The 18,278-nt window shown below is 46.2% G+C and overlaps 1 protein-coding gene across 2 annotated transcripts; it reads left to right on the forward strand.

Moving 5' to 3' along the window:
* The first annotated feature begins 474 nt into the window (after nucleotides 1-474).
* On the forward strand, nucleotides 475-9,667 carry astl2d.2 (astacin-like metallo-endopeptidase 2 gene d2). Of its 2 annotated transcripts, XM_031900486.1 has the most exons (14): nucleotides 475-586; nucleotides 1,695-1,722; nucleotides 2,393-2,452; nucleotides 3,356-3,415; nucleotides 4,045-4,176; nucleotides 5,634-5,751; nucleotides 5,878-6,056; nucleotides 6,894-6,975; nucleotides 7,176-7,303; nucleotides 7,475-7,590; nucleotides 7,953-8,178; nucleotides 8,779-8,897; nucleotides 9,247-9,469; nucleotides 9,571-9,667. In XM_031900486.1, the coding sequence occupies exons 1-14, from the start codon at nucleotides 518-520 to the stop codon at nucleotides 9,582-9,584; spliced, it is 1,554 nt and encodes a 517-aa protein (XP_031756346.1). In that variant the 5' UTR covers nucleotides 475-517; the 3' UTR covers nucleotides 9,585-9,667. The 2 variants fall into 2 exon arrangements, with proteins under 2 accessions (XP_031756346.1, XP_012817558.2); XM_012962104.3 differs by lacking the exon at nucleotides 3,356-3,415.
* The last annotated feature ends 8,611 nt before the right edge of the window (nucleotides 9,668-18,278 follow it).

Below are 18,278 nucleotides of genomic sequence, written 5' to 3' on the forward strand. Positions count from 1 at the left end.
GCCACTGTGAGCTCAGCACTGGGCTATGAATGTGGCTCTATTGTAGCCAAGGGACAGAGCTTTGTGATATTTTATTTCCACTTCACGATTTATTAAATCAAATAAATGTAATTGGGGGTTGAACATAGTGTAAGAAGTTAAGTGCTGGGTAATAAAGTTACGGCATTTCCCTCTCCTTTGTAGCCTCTTTATCTCATTATCTGTTGGGTCAGGAACTCAGAGTGTGTCATTTTCTTCAGGGGATGGTGGGAAAGGATTAACACAAAGCATTATGTAAAGGCCCAGAGCAAAAGTAAGTTTGTGGAGTTTCCAACCAGGGAGCGGTTCAGCCGAGGGGAGGTGCCATAAATAAGCATGTCTATGATTGCAGACAATAGGGCAGTTTTATTGCACGGTGTAATTTGATGGCCAATCGGCTGCCTCCCCTCCAAAACCACTGCTACTGGGCTCTTAATATAAGGGCTAGGGAAATATAGTATGAGATGCTCAGTAGAATTATCTTCTTACGTGGTACAACATGGATTCCGCCATTTGTATCATCCTTGTGTCCTGTCTTCTTGGCCGGGTACTTAGTGCCCCTCTTCAGGTAAGTTAAATGGACTCTCCATTGCTCCATACCCATGCTTCCTCCCATTCCCTTTGCCCCATACCCATGCTTCCTACCATTCCCTTTGCCTCATACCCACGCTTTGCTTCTTATTATTCCCTTTGCCCCATACCCACGCTTTGCTTCTTACCATTCCCTTTGCCCCATACCCATGCTTTGCTTCTTACCATTCCCTTTGCCCCATACCCATGCTTTGCTTCCTCCCATTCCCTTTGCCCCATACCCATGCTTCTTCCATTCCCTTTGCCTCATACCCACGCTTTGCTTCTTATTATTCCCTTTGCCTCATACCCACGCTTTGCTTCCTACCATTCCCTTTGCCTCATACCCACGCTTTGCTTCTTACCATTCCCTTTGCCCCATACCCATGCTTTGCTTCTCACCATTCCCTTGCCCCATACCCATGCTTTGCTTCTTACCATTCCCTTTGCCCCATACCCATGCTTTGCTTCTTAGCATTCCCTTTGCCCCATACCCATGCTTTGCTTCTTATTATTCCCTTTGCCCCATACCCATGCTTTGCTTCTTATTATTCCCTTTGCCCCATACCCATGCTTTGCTTCTCACCATTCCCTTTGCCCCATACCCATGCTTTGCTTCTTACCATTCCCTTTGCCCCATACCCATGCTTTGCTTCTTACCATTCCCTTTGCACCATACCCATACTTTGCTTCTTACCATTCCCTTTGCCCCATACCCATGCTTTGCTTCTTACCATTCCCTTTGCCCCATACCCATGCTTTGCTTCTTATTATTTCCTTTGCCCCATACCCATGCTTTGCTTCTCACCATTCCCTTTGCCCCATACCCATGCTTTGCTTCTTACCATTCCCTTTGCCCCATACCCATGCTTTGCTTCTTACCATTCCCTTTGCCCCATACCCATACTTTGCTTCTTACCATTCCCTTTGCCCCATACCCATGCTTTGCTTCTTACCATTCCCTTTGCCCCATACCCATGCTTTGCTTCTTATTATTCCCTTTGCCCCATACCCATGCTTTGCTTCTTACCATTCCTTTTGCCCCATACCCATGCTTTGCTTGCTGAGGATTATAAGAAAATGTAACGCTATTTATCTGATTTCAGGACACTGACTCATCCGATAATAATAATGGTAAGTGTTTTTATTAATTATCAGTAACTAGGAACGTACTGCTATAGCTGGGAAACCCTAATATGCATAGTTTGCATAAAGTTATTGCCTCCCAGGAAAAGGCAATTCCTTGCTTATGGGCGAATGCCCGATCACTTGCTGAGCCGGTAATTACAGAGTTCAGGTTTGCTGTAGATTTTATTTACAAATAAAGTTGCCTTTTATAGCTCAGTTCTGGGAATAGGGTGCAGCAAGGAAGGGGAATACAGTGCCGGGGAAATGGAATCAGGTTACTGGGTGACCCTGATATAAAACACAGGCCGCTGCCCCAGAGCGCTCACCCTGCCGCCCACTGATGGGAGTGGCTACTGCCTGTGTTCAGGAAATCTGTGGGTGGAGCAAACACTACGTCTTCCATTATAGGACAGAAATACATTTCATTATATGCCTTATATTGTCCGGTCCCTGTATTCCCATGTGTATTTTATACATACAATGCCGGAAGCTGATAAAGGGACTTTACATATAGATAGACTTACATCTACCCACCCAAAGGCCAAATTGGCTGCAGTTTAGACAAGGGTTATTTGTATCTTGGCTCAGTATGCCTATAGCACAACAGAGCTTTATATTCCAACCATGGCTCACAACTGTGTTCAAACTAAAACAGAATTTTGTTGTCTCCCCCCAGAACAGAACGATTTCTTCGGCGAGGATGATTTTTACAGCTTGATGACAAAAGCCAATGAAGGTAACACCGTGGGTCAGGGAATCATGGGAATGTAAATTAACAGCGGGTTGTATGTAGCCTTGTGTCTCTTAAATCTGTAAACAAAAGTTGATGGGGAAAGGGAACAGCAGAGAACACAATCAGGGAGGCCTTCTCCCATAGAGTTCTATTTGAGCAAACAATTCTTCTTTTTTACTTTTCCCTGTAATAATAAGACAGTACCTTGTATCAGATGTAAACCAAGCTGCATATATCCATATTATATCCATATTGCTGGCCAAACAGAAAAAATCCCTTATCTGGAAAACCCCAGGTCCCCAGCATTCTGAATCCCCCCCCCCCCCCCCCCCAGTCCTCAGCATTCTGGATAAAACCCCAGTCCCCAACATTCTGGATAAAACCCCAGGCCCCAACATTCTGGATAAAACCCCAGGCCCCAACATTCTGGATAAAACCCCAGGCCCCAACATTCTATAGGGTGCAGTAAGGAAGGGGAATACAGTGCCGGGGAAATGGAATCCGGTTACTGGGTGACCCTGATATAAAACACAGGCCGCTGCCCCAGAGCGCTCACCCTGCCGCCCACTGATGGGAGTGGCTACTGCCTGTGTTCAGGAAATCTGTGGGTGGAGCAAACACTACGTCTTCCATTATAGGACAGAAATACATTTCATTATATGCCTTATATTGTCCGGTCCCTGTATTCCCATGTGTATTTTATACATACAATGCCGGAAGCTGATAAAGGGACTTTACATATAGATAGACTTACATCTACCCACCCAAAGGCCAAATTGGCTGCAGTTTAGACAAGGGTTGTTTGTATCTTGGCTCAGTATGCCTATAGCACAACAGAGCTTTATATTCCAACCATGGCTCACAACTGTGTTCAAACTAAAACAGAATTTTGTTGTCTCCCCCCAGAACAGAACGATTTCTTCGGTGAGGATGATTTTTACAGCTTGATGACAAAAGCCAATGAAGGTAACACCGTGGGTCAGGGAATCATGGGAATGTAAATTAACAGCGGGTTGTATGTAGCCTTGTGTCTCTTAAATCTGTAAACAAAAGTTGATGGGGAAAGGGAACAGCAGAGAACACAATCAGGGAGGCCTTCTCCCATAGAGTTCTATTTGAGCAAACAATTCTTCTTTTTTACTTTTCCCTGTAATAATAAGACAGTACCTTGTATCAGATGTAAACCAAGCTGCATATATCCATATTATATCCATATTGCTGGCCAAACAGAAGAAATCCCTTATCTGGAAAACCCCAGGTCCCCAGCATTCTGAATCCCCCCCCCCCCCCCCAGTCCTCAGCATTCTGGATAAAACCCCAGTCCCCAACATTCTGGATAAAACCCCAGTCCCCAACATTCTGGATAAAACCCCAGGCCCCAACATTCTGGATAAACCCCAGGTTTTGAGACCTTGCTGGTATCTTGTGGCAAGCTTGGGAGTAATAAAGTCTTTCAGATATAAATCTATGACCTATGTGACTCAATGTTCTGCTATAAGAGATAGCCATAAAGCAGAACAGGACTGTAATCTATCTAAAGAAATGAATCAGACAGCCATGTAAGTGCCAACATTCTATGTGTGTTTTTAAATCAGGGAGCAGAGTCCGGCGGGTTCAAGGAGACATCGCTGTCAGGGTGTCACGCAGCACCATCGTCTGCACAGATTGCTTCTGGCAGAAATCAAACGGGATAGTCTATGTGCCATACACATTGGATAAACAGTACAGTAAGTTTTATTCCTTTTGTATCTCCCCCTTTAAAGTAGATGCTCCCCTTAACATCAATTCTAAACACAAGGTAGATTGAGCGTAATTTGATTTCTCAAATGAAGACCAATTTAAAGTGCTTCTTAGTATAGACCCATCTATAGCATACACAAGAAAGGACTTCCATTGGCTGGGGGCTGGGGAGAGTCCAGTCAGGGAACCCATGGCAGATGGGGGTCACAGAAATGCAAAGGTTTTGATTTAATGGCATAAATTGGGGGCCTGGTCAGGTATTGGCCATTTTTCATATTATGGTGACATTCTACTTAGCTGGCCAGTGACTCCACCAAGGGGGTCCATGTTGGGGGCAGTTGGGTCAGGGTTGGCCTTGCTCTCTACGTTGCATGGGCCAAGCAAATGATTTGCGGTTGTTGGGGGGACAGGGGTCCGGACTGGGGGTTGGCAGAAGGGGAATTTGCCTAGTACGTGCCTACCCTTAGTTTCAGTCCTGATGGAGCCCCAAGATTTCTTATAACAGTAATACTAAAAAGCAATGCAAAGGCCTGTTTTGTACTGCCAGCTCTTACAGGAAGCCAATGGGGCCAATTCAATATGCAGGAGACCTTTCTAATCTGATGTCTCCTGTGTAGGGTTCCCTCAAGCCCAGGGTCAAACTGGCCTACCAGAAGATCTCTTGGTGGGTCCCAGCCTAGGAGAATTTCCATCAGCCCATCCTTGTTGTCACCGTGGGCCTATAAAAAACCTTTTTCCAATTGGCACTACCTAAATATACTTAGGGGCCGATTCATTAAAACAAGATCGGATTGGATACGAAAATTTCTTAAGATCGCAAATATCACGAATATGCTTACGAAAAAATCGTATTAGTCACGATAACATCGTATTGGCGATCCGAAAGTCACAAAATTTTCGTATCCGAATGATCATAAAATGCAGGAAAACCTTTCCGACTCTGATCCTTCTGTGCATGATTTTGGAAGCCTCCCATAGGAATCAATGGCACAACCTGGCCCAAGGAATGTCACGAGAGCGAAGCTTGAATGAATCCGAAACTTTCGTACTCGTTGCGACGATACGATTTTGTTGCATAATTTTTAACGCACAGTACGGAAAAGTCACGCAAAATAACGAAAAAATCGCCAAAAATACGCAAGGTACAAAAAAGTCGCAGAAAATACGAACGCTCCGATCGAACGAACGAACGCACGGAGCGTTCGTGGATTAATAAATCTCCCCCTTAGTGTAAGAGTAGGCCCAGGTAGACTCAATTGACCCCAGTAGCTCAGGTAACTGCATGGATTGGATTTTTTGTCATTTTTGTTTTACTTTAAAGAGGACATAAACTTTTTTATAGTGGCACTGGGACGCCCAACACTGGACATTCCCTTGTATCAGCACTACGGAGAGCTATTTGGTACAAAAGAGTCAGTTCTTTTTTCCCTTTTGCTTCCCATAGGTAGTGATCAAATCAACACAATCACATCGGCCATGGAAGTGTACTCCACCCTGACCTGCGTGCAGTTTGTCCCTTACACTGATGAAGAGGATTATATCGCTATAACATCAGGCGATGGGTAGGTCTGGTGAAAATAGGGCCAGCAGTGACAAAAAGAGTTGCATGACTTTGTGTTCCAATATACAGTATAGTTTACAGTTAAACCCTACTGTACTGCACTAATCAACCACACTTTGGATTCCAGCTGTTGGTCCTACATGGGGCGTCAAGGAGGCGCCCAAGTGGTGTCCGTAGAGAAAGGTTACTGTACTTCCGAGGGGACAACCATGCACGAACTCAACCATGCCCTGGGCTTTGTACATGAGCAGTCCAGGAGCGACCGGGATAACTATGTTGACATAATGTATCAGTACATCTCACCAGGTATGTGGGATTAGTAACATCTCCACCAGAAACTAAAGGCCCCCATGCTCTATAATGTTCCAGCTGAGATGTTCTTAGTACAGGGGATACATAAGCTGCCCTGGTTTTATAGTATGTCTGTGTATAGGCACAGGGGGGCTGTTCCTGCAGTGTAATGATTAGTATATGGGAATACCTATGCTGGAAATATATTAATATGTCTCCATGCCAGCTAAGAGAAAACATAAAGGGTTCTCCAGGCAACCCTAGAATGGAACCAAATCCTAAACTGTAATGCCACCGCCCTCCTGAATTCCTTATAGGCCATTATCAGGCTACAGGAGGGCTATGGAAGGATATAAGAAGGGTTGTGGCCAATGGAATTTGTGCAAAGAGGATAGAATTAAATAAGAAAGAAGGTACAGTGGCCCTTTAATGTAATCTTGGCTGGAGTTTATCCCTATCCAGTAATCTATAGCAACCAATCAGCAGGTAGCATTTACTGGTCTAGCAGCTTAAAAACAAACATATGATAGGTTGCTGTGGTTTGCTCAATTGTACTTATGATCTGCTATAATATGTGCATACCCCAAACTGTCCCCAAGTAGTGCGATGTCTTACTGGGAATTGGGAGGAGTTTGAGCCAGATTGGGACATGTCTGGGTGTTACTGGGCAGGGCTGGAGGTGGCTCTGGGCGTGGCCCAAATGTTGAACGATGAACAAAAACACACGGCAATTGGATATGTGACTCAGTAAGGGGGTGACAGTGCTTTGTATGGTTTGATTGATGGAGGTTGCTGAATGTATATAAAAGGTGCAAAAATGCCCCATCCTTTCTGACCTGCTGTCTATTATAGGTGATATTGTCAACTTTAAGAAAATGGAAACCAACAACCTCAACACAACATATGACTACCACTCTATCATGCATTACCCAGCGTGAGTATATCATATATAAGATTACAGAAGGGGCTACGGGAGATAATAAGGATGCTAAAGGCCAGTCTGAGCGATAATGCCTTGATGTTGAGCCAGTGCCTTCATAGAAGCTACGGGTGGCATCCATATAGGAATATATATTAAAGATTAAACAATACCACCTCCTGGCCTGTGGCTATATTATTCACTTTTTATTGTAGGTGGGCTTTCAGCAACACAACTGGACAAAACACTATAGTGGCCAAGCTTAACCCCAATACACCATTGGGACCGGGAAGCACAATGACCAACTTGGATATTACAAAGATAAACCGGCTCTACCAGTGCGGTAAGCACCGAGCTAAAGGCCAGAACAAGTGCTCTGTTAATGGCTTACACCCATCTCTGTGTCTTCCAGGGTCACCATGGCCCAACAGCCCAGCCTTTCATGGGTTTGGTCTGGGTCAGTGGTATTTTATGGACCAATCTTATGATTTTTAATACATATTTTCCCTTTCAGATGTCTGTAGTTCTTTCCTTACTGATGCCAACGGAACTTTTACCTCAGCCAATTATCCATCCACTTACCCAAATAATGCCAAGTGTGTGTGGGTCATCCAGGCACCGTCCGATTTGGTGATCAATCTATTACTTCATATACTTCATTTTCTTCTATTTCTATCTTGGTTCAGGGTTGCTTAGTTTAAATCACTGTTTATTCTAGGCATACTATATGTGAGGGGCTCCTTATATTGAGGCAAAACAAAGTGACACCCCCAGAACATCATGTTGGGGTCCAACTTACCCTAGCAAGCACACAGGGGTTTGAATGAGCGGGACAGGGCTAAACCAGGAACAATAACAAGAAACAAATACAAACTACAGCCTCAAATATAAACCAACTGAAAAGAATAGGCCTTCCTATAACATTCTAAAAGTTAACTAAAGGTAAACTAAAAGGTCTTTAACACACGCTGACATTAACGTTGCCCCTGCAGGTAACCCTGACGTTTGCTGCCTTTAATCTCCAATCTGCCCCAAACTGTGCCTCTGACTACATTAGAGTTTATGATGGGCGCACCAGAACTTCCCCGCTGCTACTGGACAGAACCTGTGGGTCTGGATCCGTTCCTGCACTGATCGCCTCATCAAATATGATGTTAGTGGAGTTTGTCAGTGGCCATAACATTAAAGCGACTGGTTTCAGTGCCTCGTACACTACAGGTGAGTATGGGTTGGCTACAGTGCCGCCATTGTATTAGATACATATCATATTGGGGGGAAATGTATATGCTAGTAGCTTCTTAAAGGGCCACTATAGACCCGGACAGGCAATCTGTGGATTCAGGCAAATGCCAGAGGGGCTGCTGTAAGGTGCTATAGACAGTCACTATTTATTGGGCTGGGGGGCTCAGGCCTCTGTGTACTTGGGATGCCAGGGCCTATTTTGAATCCCAGCCCAGGCCTGGGCCACCCTAGCCCGTACCTAGTTCAGGACAATGCCTGTAATGGGATAGGGTTAATGGTATTACTATTCACATCCAAAGAGCAAACTTCCTGACACCATACATGTAGCATTTTATTTATGGCCACAACCCCAGTTATGTCAGACTATGTCCCTTGGGCCACAGGACCATGATTTCTGATGGCTTCCAGTTAGAGTAGTACAAGTCTACAGAGTGGTTATAGAAAGTGATACTGGAGGCTGTCGCTTGCCATCCTGAGACTAATGGAATGCAACTCTTGTATGGGACATGAGAAGCTGAAATGTGAGGATGAGAATCAAGGTATCCCCCTAATGTTCTTCCTTTCTGTTTCTACCAGTGAAATGTGGAGGCACTTATTACACCCCATCAAGGAACATCACTTCCCCTGGATACCCCAAGAATTACCCCCCTAATAGCAACTGTTCTTATATCATCACTGCTCCACCTTCCCAAAAGGTAAGAAGATACTCTCACCCAATGTATAAATTCATTCTCTGTGCATTGATGGACATGCAATGATCCAATAATCACATATCACATACCAGCAGGGCTGCCAGGAGAGGAAGGGTAAGATCCCAACTATGTGGTTACAAGAGTGTAGAACTGAGCAGGGAAACATCAGGAGTTGCATCCTGTGTCAGTAATTAAGCTTTAGCCATTCTACCTGGCCTTCATGGAGGTTGAACAACACAAATGCTCATAAGAGCACTGTTAAAGGAACCAGTCACTTCAGGTCTCTACCTGTTTACAGAATGTAAAAGCACCAGCCTCTGCTCAGACTTCTACTGTTCCTTCTGTCTTCTAGGTCTCCCTGAGCAAGATCGATTTCTATACAGAAAATAGCCACACATGTAGCTATGATTACCTGTCTGTGTATGATGGGACTTCCACTAACGCACCCCTCCTGAAAACATTCTGCGGAAACAATCCCTCCCTTTCAGCCACCTCCACTGGTCAGAACATGTTCCTCAGTTTCATCAGCGATAAATCAGTGCAAGCGCGCGGCTTTGTGCTGACATACAGTTTTGGTGGGTATTGAGTAGCAACGTTATGATAAGTCTCTGGCCAACTCCATGTAACATTCTGTCACTTTACTGATCATCACCCAATTTTTCTTTTCTATTTGCAGTGCCTATATCCTGAAGTTTTGAATCTCAGCCATAAAGCAGGGCAGGACTGCTGCTTACAATGGGGGGGATCAGATAGGATCTGTGCCACTGTGACAGAATGCTCTGTTATACAGATAGCTAGAATGTCAGCCATAAAGCAGGGCAGGACTGCTGCTTACAATGGGGGGGGGGGGAATCAGATAGGATCTGTGCCACTGTGACAGAATGCTCTGTTATACAGATAGCTAGAATCTCAGCCATAAAGCAGGGCAGGACTGCTGCTTACAATGGGGGGATCAGATAGGATCTGTGCCACTGTGACAGAATGCTCTGTTATACAGATAGCTAGAATCTCAGCCATAAAGCAGGGCAGGACTGCTGCTTACAATGGGGGGGATCAGATAGGATCTGTGCCACTGTGACAGAATGCTCTGTTATACAGATAGCTAGAATCTCAGCCATAAAGCAGGGCAGGACTGCTGCTTACAATGGGGGGATCAGATAGGATCTGTGCCACTGTGACAGAATGCTCTGTTATACAGATAGCTAGAATCTCAGCCATAAAGCAGGGCAGGACTGCTGCTTACAATGGGGGGGATCAGATAGGATCTGTGCCACTGTGACAGAATGCTCTGTTATACAGATAGCTAGAATCTCAGCCATAAAGCAGGGCAGGACTGCTGCTTACAATGGGGGGGATCAGATAGGATCTGTGCCACTGTGACAGAATGCTCTGTTATACAGATAGCTAGAATCTCAGCCATAAAGCAATAATAATATAATGATAGTGCCTTTTTAAATGTGTGAATAAACCTTTTTTTTGCTACTAAACTGATTATGTGCTTCAGTTTTTTTTGGGATCTTTAAGAGACACTAACACAAAACAGAATTATTTTTTTTTTGTGTTACATAGTGTTACATTAAGGTGCCTGTGTAAAAGTTGTTGGCAATAAAAATACTTGAACTGACGCTGGCATTTTTAGTGGGCTGTAGGAAGCCATTGTGGCTGATTCATTTTGGATTTTGTGGATTAAAGTAAATGATTCTGGTGAGAAAAGACACGAGGTCCCTAATATTTTTCCTAACCAGAAGAACATCAGATCAGCCCTCTTTCTTTCTCCTGACAATGTCCTCAACTACTTCATGTTGGGAAAGTGACCAGCAGGTGGCGCTGTTGTAACAAAATGCATTCATATTAACAGTATGTATGTATGTACAACTTTATTTCTAAAGCGCCACAAGGGTACGCATCGCTGTACAGTCTTACTATATACACAGTTACACACAAGGAGGACATGTGTTACAATAAATACAATAAATATATATAAATGCACAGGGAGTAAGTGCCATGTGGTATGAGACACAGTAGGAAGGAGGTCCCTTGCCCATAGAGCTTACAATCTAAGTGGTCAGGTAACATACAGGCACAAATTGGAAGGTAAGAGTGCACCAGGTATGGGCATTAGCCCTTAAGCGCAGGACTGGGCAAAATAGTGTTTTAGTGCTCCAGAAGGTACAGTCTGAGCTTTTCCTTAAAGAGAGTTAGTGAGTGTTCCCTACGGAGGGATTCAGGGATAGAGTTCCAGAGGTAAGGGGCAGCGAGATAGAAAGGTTTAAGACGAGAGAGCGCAGTGGGTGTGGATGGTGTAAAAAGACGGAGGCTCTGAGAGGAGCGGAGGAGACGACCAGGAACGTGCAGAGAGACCAGTGAAGAAATGTAGTGAGGAGCAGAGGAGGGAAGGGCTGTGAATGTCAGCAGAAGGATTTTGTAAGCTCCTTTGCTTAACAGGCAGCCATGCTAGTGAGTTTAAGTGAGGCTGAACAGGTTCCCTCTTAGGAGAGAGCAGGAGGATCCTGGCAGCAGAGTTTAGAAATTATTGCAGGGGAGAGAGGTGGGAGTCGGGGAGGCCGGATAGTAGAAGATTGCAGTAATCTAAGCAGGAAAGGATAAGGGCATGGATTAGTGGTTTAGCAGTAACTTGTGAAAGAAAGGGGCGTTTCTTGGCAATATTTTGTAGGAAAAAGTGGCAGTGTTATTAATATGGTTAGAGAAGGACTGGTCAAAGATAACCCCAAGGCAACATGCTGAATTAACAGGGTTAATGGTCATGCCGTCAATAGTAATGGTGAAAGGAGGAGAAGGGCTAGGTTTTGGCGGGAAGTTAGCTATCTGGGTTTGAACATCAGAGGTTAGTGAAGGGGTGTCTAAATATATCTGGGTGTATCTGCATATAAGTGATATTTAAGACCAAAAGAAGAAATAAGGTCTCCTAGAGAGAGAGAGAGAGTGTACAGGGAGAACAGCAAAGGGCCAAGCACAGAGCCCTGAGGCACCCCCACACTGAGCGGAACCCCCACACTGAGCCGGAACCCCACACTGAGCGGAACCCCCACACTGAGCGGAACCCCCACACTGAGCGGAACCGGGGTAGGGGATTTGTTAGCAAGAGCGACAGAGAAGGAGCAGTCAGAGAGATAGGAAGAGAACCATGACATGAGTAACGTTGGAACTTGACCCGCCCTTCTCCCAACCAACAACCCCCTTTTACCTCTTTACTTACCATCCCCAATAAACACACAGACACCAATTCTTGGGATAAAAATGGCCGCAGAAAATTTATTAACAACAAGTGAAGTTTTAATTTAAAACATAACATAAATAACAAAATGTGAAACAACATCTCAACATAACACAAATGTTTGTATAACAAACAAATCAACTTTTAAATAGCCAAAACACTGTAACAATCCAATAACTGCGCAGCGCAACTGGCGCTGCAGCTGCCCTTCTGGCCCGGAACCAACTACCAACAAACTCACCTCCTAATCCACTTTCTTACCCCTGAGGTTCCAAGCATGCCAGCCCCACTTAACTATAAAACTCCCTCCTAACCCAACCATTGTTTTCCCCCAACTTAATCACCCCGCCAACGACACTCTGCTACCTCCACCTCTATAGGGAGGAAGGGAGGGTGGGCGTTTTACTCTGCTGACTAAAATGGAGTGAGAAGCGGGAACAGTTACCCGCATTTTATACCCCTTACGAACTAACCAATCACCTGCAACTGGGAGTGGCTAAGTCTGTCCAACGCGTCTGTCATGCCCCTGCTTCCCTACGTTTTACTACGGGTCATTGGGCTACTGGATGCAGCTTGAATTTGTATAAGGGCAGAACAGTACGTTACTGTAGAGTACAAATACAAGCACCCAGAAATGGCCCCTCCGCTCTAAATATGATCTGAAACTGCATTGTTTTGTTTTGTATTAGAACCAGGAAGTAGTTGAAGTCACATGTCAGGAAGTCCATTTACTCAGGAAGCAAGCTTTACAGGATAAAATGGCTGGAACATTTGGGTGGGTGATGCTGGGAGCCCGGGGCACAGGCCCAGTTATAGTCGGGGAACAGGGCCCCGTGAATGAGGCATTAGATAGAGGCAGGGGTAGCCCCCGTACCAGCACCACTCTAGGGGTGTAAGGCAGTTAGGGCTGAGCCAGAAAGCGCAGTTCTGAGCTACACAGGACTGGCAGTTTTGCAGTTCTCTCCCCCAGGCCATATTGCCTGTAGTGTAGGGATCCCAGAGGACAGGGAATCAGGATAGAGAATTCCCTGAGGGAATCACTATGGGGTATTGCAGAGCTGAAGTGAGATTCCTGCCCAGTCTGCCTGCAGGGGAGTGTCAGTCTGTATTACACTCTGTGTGGGATTCTGCCTGTACCACTGGCCCCAGAGAAGCTGTATTGTGACTATCCCTGTGGCTGTTCATATAATTCACTTGTTATTTTGTTGTTTGCAAGATCCTCTGGTGCCCCCTGTTTCAAGAGAGGTGTAGTTGCACAACACCCTCACCTTCCTCTTCCACTTAGCGAAGGCACATTCTGGATGAGAGAGTCCGGTGTAACCCATGTTCTACTGGTACTAGTCCGGGAAGGCAGCTATTGAAATAGAAATAGCTGAAATAGAGGTTACAAAACTGTACTATGTTGTGTCATACTATGTTGTCCAGTATGATTTAATAAAATGTGTTTGATTTAAATATCCCAGAGGAAGATACTCACTGTAATCAGAAGACAAGGTGTAAGGCACATACACAAACCCATCGCTGTTTTTTTTAGCCTCTGGGAAGGGTGCCTATAGTAGCAGTGGGGGGATAATAGCCTCTGGGAAGGGACTGGGGCTGTGGGATAGCAGGTATAGTAGGGAGAGATGGTGCCTATAGTAGCAGTGGGATAATAGCCTCTGGGAAGGGACTGGGGCTGTGGGATAGCAGGTATAGTAGGGAGAGATGGTGCCTATAGTAGCAGTGGGGGGATAATAGCCTCTGGGAAGGGACTGGGGCTGTGGGATAGCAGGTATAGTAGGGAGAGATGGTGCCTATAGTAGCAGTGGGGGGGATAATAGCCTCTGGGAAGGGACTGGGGCTGTGGGATAGCAGGTATAGTAGGGAGAGATGGTGCCTATAGTAGCAGTGGGGGGATAATAGCCTCTGGGAAGGGGACTGTGGCTGTGGGATAGGCAGGTATAATAGGGAGAGATGGTGCCGTATAGTAGCAGTGGGGGGATAATAGCCTCTGGGAAGGGACTGGGCTGTGGGATAGCAGGTATAGTAGGGAGAGATGGTGCCTATAGTAAGCAGTGGGATAATAGCCTCTGGGAAGGGACTGTGACTGTGGGATAGCAGGTATTAGTAGGGAGAGATGGTGGCCTATAGTAGCAGTGGGGGGGATAATAGTCTCTGGGAAGGGACTGGGGGCTGTGGGATAGCAGGTATAGTAGGGAGAGATGGTGCCTATAGTAGCAGTGGGGATAAATAGCCTCTGGGAGGGACTGTGATTGTGGGATAGCAGGTATAGTAGGGAGAGATGGTGCCTATAGTAGCAGTGGGATAATGGCCTCTGGGAAGGGACTGGGGCTGTGGGATAGCAGGTATAGTAGGGAGAGATGGTGCCTATAGTAGGCAGTGGGGGGATAATAGCCTCTGGGAGGGACTGGGGCTGTGGGATAGCAGGTATAGTAGGGAGAGATGGTGCCTATAGTAGCAGGGGGGGGATAATAGCCCTCTGGGAAGGGACTGGGGCTGTGGGATAGCAGGTATAGTAGGGAGAGATGGTGCCTATAGTAGCAGTGGGGATAATAGCTTCTGGGAAGGGACTGGGGCTGTGGGGATAGCAGGTATAATTAGGGAGAGATGGTGCCTATAGTAGCAGTGGGGGGATAATAGCCTCTGGGAAGGGACTGGGGCTGTGGGATAGCAGGTATAGTAGGGAGAGATGGTGCCTATAGTAGCAGTGGGGATAATAGCCTCTGGGAAGGGACTGGGGCTGTGGGATAGCAGGTATAGTAGGGAGAGATGGTGCCTATAGTAGCAGTGGGATAATAGCCTCTGGGAAGGGACTGGGGCTGTGGGATAGCAGGTATAGTAGGGAGAGATAGTGCCTATAGTAGCAGTGGGGGGATAATAGCCTCTGGGAAGGGACTGGGGCTGTGGGATAGCAGGTATAGTAGGGAGAGATGGTGCCTATAGTAGCAGTGGGGGGATATAGCCTCTGGGAAGGGACTGGGGCTGTGGGATAGCAGGTATAGTAGGGAGAGATGGTGCCTATAGTAGCAGTGGGGGGATAATAGCCTCTGGGAAGGGACTGGGGCTGTGGGATAGCAGGTATAGTAGGGAGAGATGGTGCCTATAGTAGCAGTGGGATAATAGCCTCTGGGAAGGGACTGGGGCTGTGGGATAGCAGGTATAGTAGGGAGAGATGGTGCCTATAGTAGCAGTGGGATAATAGCTTCTGGGAAAGGACTGGGGCTGTGGGATAGCAGGTATATTAGGGAGAGATGGTGCCTATAGTAGCAGTGGGGGATAATAGCCTCTGGGAAGGGACTGGGCTGTGGGATAGCAGGTATAGTAGGGAGAGATGGTGCCTATAGTAGCAGTGGGGGGATAATAGCCTCTGGGAAGGGACTGGGGCTGTGGGATAGCAGGTATATTAGGGAGAGATGGTGCCTATAGTAGCAGTGGGGGGATAATAGCCTCTGGGAAGGGACTGGGGCTGTGGGATAGCAGGTATAGTAGGGAGAGATGGTGCCTATAGTAGCAGTGGGATAATAGCCTCTGGGAAGGGACTGGGGCTGTGGGATAGCAGGTATAGTAGGGAGAGATGGTGCCTAAAGTGCAATGCCAATAAATATAGAAATAAAACTAAAGTGCAATGTGAGGACAAACTCCTCCACCGACACAATATGGTAAGTGTGTGCACTCACTAGACCCAAAACAGTGAAAAGGCTTTACAAAGATACCTGCTATCCTTGTAATCAAGGTCCTTTGAAGTCAGTGACAGTAGGGGGTACATTATCCCTTATAATACATGAGTGATACTCAGAGTTCCCTGTATAACTCAGCCTGCAGCCTTGTGCCTTTATATGGGCACAGAACCCCTCAGTGACTGCTAATATCCTTATCATTTACAGTAGGGGGTACATTATCCCTTATAATACATGAGTGATACTCAGAGTTCCCTGTATAACTCAGCCTGCAGCCTTGTGCCTTTATATGGGCACAGAACCCCTCAGTGACTTCTAATATCCTTATCATTTACAGTAGGGGGTACATTATCCCTTATAATACATGAGTGATACTCAGAGTTCCCTGTATAACTCAGCCTGCAGCCTTGTGCCTTTATATGGGCACAGAACCCCTCAGTGACTTCTAATATCCTTATCATTTACAGTAGGGGGTACATTATCCCTTATAATACATAAGTGATACTCAGAGTTCCCTGTATAATTTGCAAACTAAATAATTAGGCAAAACAAATCCAGTCCCCTTATCTCTAGCCAGAATGACATCAGAATGACATCAGCAATTCCTACAGGAAACAGTGGGCTTTAGCTGTGACCCCCAGGCCTGATAACCAGGCACCTGTTGCAGGGATGGGAGATCCAGTAGAACAGGTGGGGGCTCTCACTGCCTCATCCATTTAATAATCCACTTGTGCTGCAGAGAAGGCCCATATAATAATAAGCTTTATTGGGGAAGCCTGGGGATACAGCTGACTGGAGGCAGTTAATAGGCGGGTTTCAGTGGTGAAGTTAACGAGTTAATAGTGTGTGTCTGGCTGTCAGTCATGTACTCATTAGGGAAGGAGACCAACAAAACCACCACCAACAAAAACAGTGTTAATTTAGCCGTATAAATGTAACGAGTAAGTGCGACCCATAATGAGCCGGAGTTTCCTTCCACCTGCTAAATCCCGAGGATTAACCCCAGGAGAGAGTCATTGAGGGGGAAGGTTGCTCTGGGAGTTCCCTTTTAGAAAAACAAACAAAAAATATATAATAAAAATATATTTTAGAAGTCATTGGGCTTCACAGGAAAAACACAGGATCATTTATCACCCAAGATGCTGTCAAAATTCTTATTCACTCTCTTATAATATCTCGCATAGACTACTGTAACTCCCTATTAATTGGCTTTCCCCTTCAGAGACTGTCCCCTCTCCAGTACATAATGAATACTGCTGCCAGGCTCATACACCTCTCCAACCGCTCCTCCTCTGCCGTGCCACTCTGCCAATGCCTCTGCCATGCCAGTCTGCCAATGCCTCTGCCGTGCCACTCTGCCAATGCCTCTGCTTTGCCATTCTGCCAATCCCTCTGCTGTGCCACTCTGCCAATGCCTCTGCCGTGCCATTCTGCCAATCCCTCTGCCGTGCCACTCTGCCAATCCCTCTGCTGTGCCACTCTGCCAATGCCTCTGCCGTGCCACTCTGCCAATGCCTCTGCCGTGCCACTCTGCCAATCCCTCTGCCGTGCCACTCTGCCAATGCCTCTGCCGTGCCGCTCTGCCAATCCCTCTGCCGTGCCGCTCTGCCAATCCCTCTGCCGTTCCGCTCTGCCAATCCCTCTGCCGTGCCGCTCTGCCAATGCCTCTGCCGTGCCACTCTGCCAATCCCTCTGCCGTGCCGCTCTGCCAATCCCTCTGCTGTGCCACTCTGCCACTAATGACAAGCGGCAGAGGCAATGACAAAGTAGCACTAGGGGTAGGCAGGAGAGGTTCCTGCCTGGTGCCCCTCAATCGTTGCGCCCTAGGCAGCTGCCTCTTCTGCCTACCCCTAGTTCTGGCCCTGACCTCTTGTATCGGTTATTGATTGCTTTATATGTTACTCTGTATGTCCAATGTATGAAACCCACTTTTTGTACAGCGCTGCGGAATATGTTGGTGATTTATATATACATGTTCATAATAATAATACAACTACGGCAACAGCTGTGGGTCAGTATCTCCTTTTCCTTTTACTAACTTGTGTAAGCCAGATGCAAAGATTTAAAAAGGACATACGCATTCCATAGCTGTTAAGTGCCACCTTAATTTTTTTTATTCTATAGTTAATGCATGTTGGCATGGGAGCTATAGTCCAGCAATGTCTGGGCTGGAACCAACATAGCTCAATTAACCCCCACAATGTTTGAATAATCGCCTCTGAGACCTACCCGAAGGCATGGGCTCCGATTCTCATGTGTCCAAGGCCAATGAACAGCGTGTGCGGCCAGATACACCTTCGCCAAAGCTAGGGTGAGACCCACCATGTCAAGCCCAGAGGACTATGACACCTATCCAGGGTGCACAAATCAAATACAAATAGAGTGCTGAAGTGTGCGGGTGCAATGCCATTAATTGCCTTGGTAAGGCTCCAGCTGGCAGCTGGAAGGTTAAAAAGAAAAATACCTCCCATC

The sequence above is a fragment of the Xenopus tropicalis genome, chromosome 4 (assembly GCF_000004195.4).
Source record: "Xenopus tropicalis strain Nigerian chromosome 4, UCB_Xtro_10.0, whole genome shotgun sequence".
Classification (NCBI taxonomy): Eukaryota; Metazoa; Chordata; class Amphibia; order Anura; family Pipidae; genus Xenopus; species Xenopus tropicalis.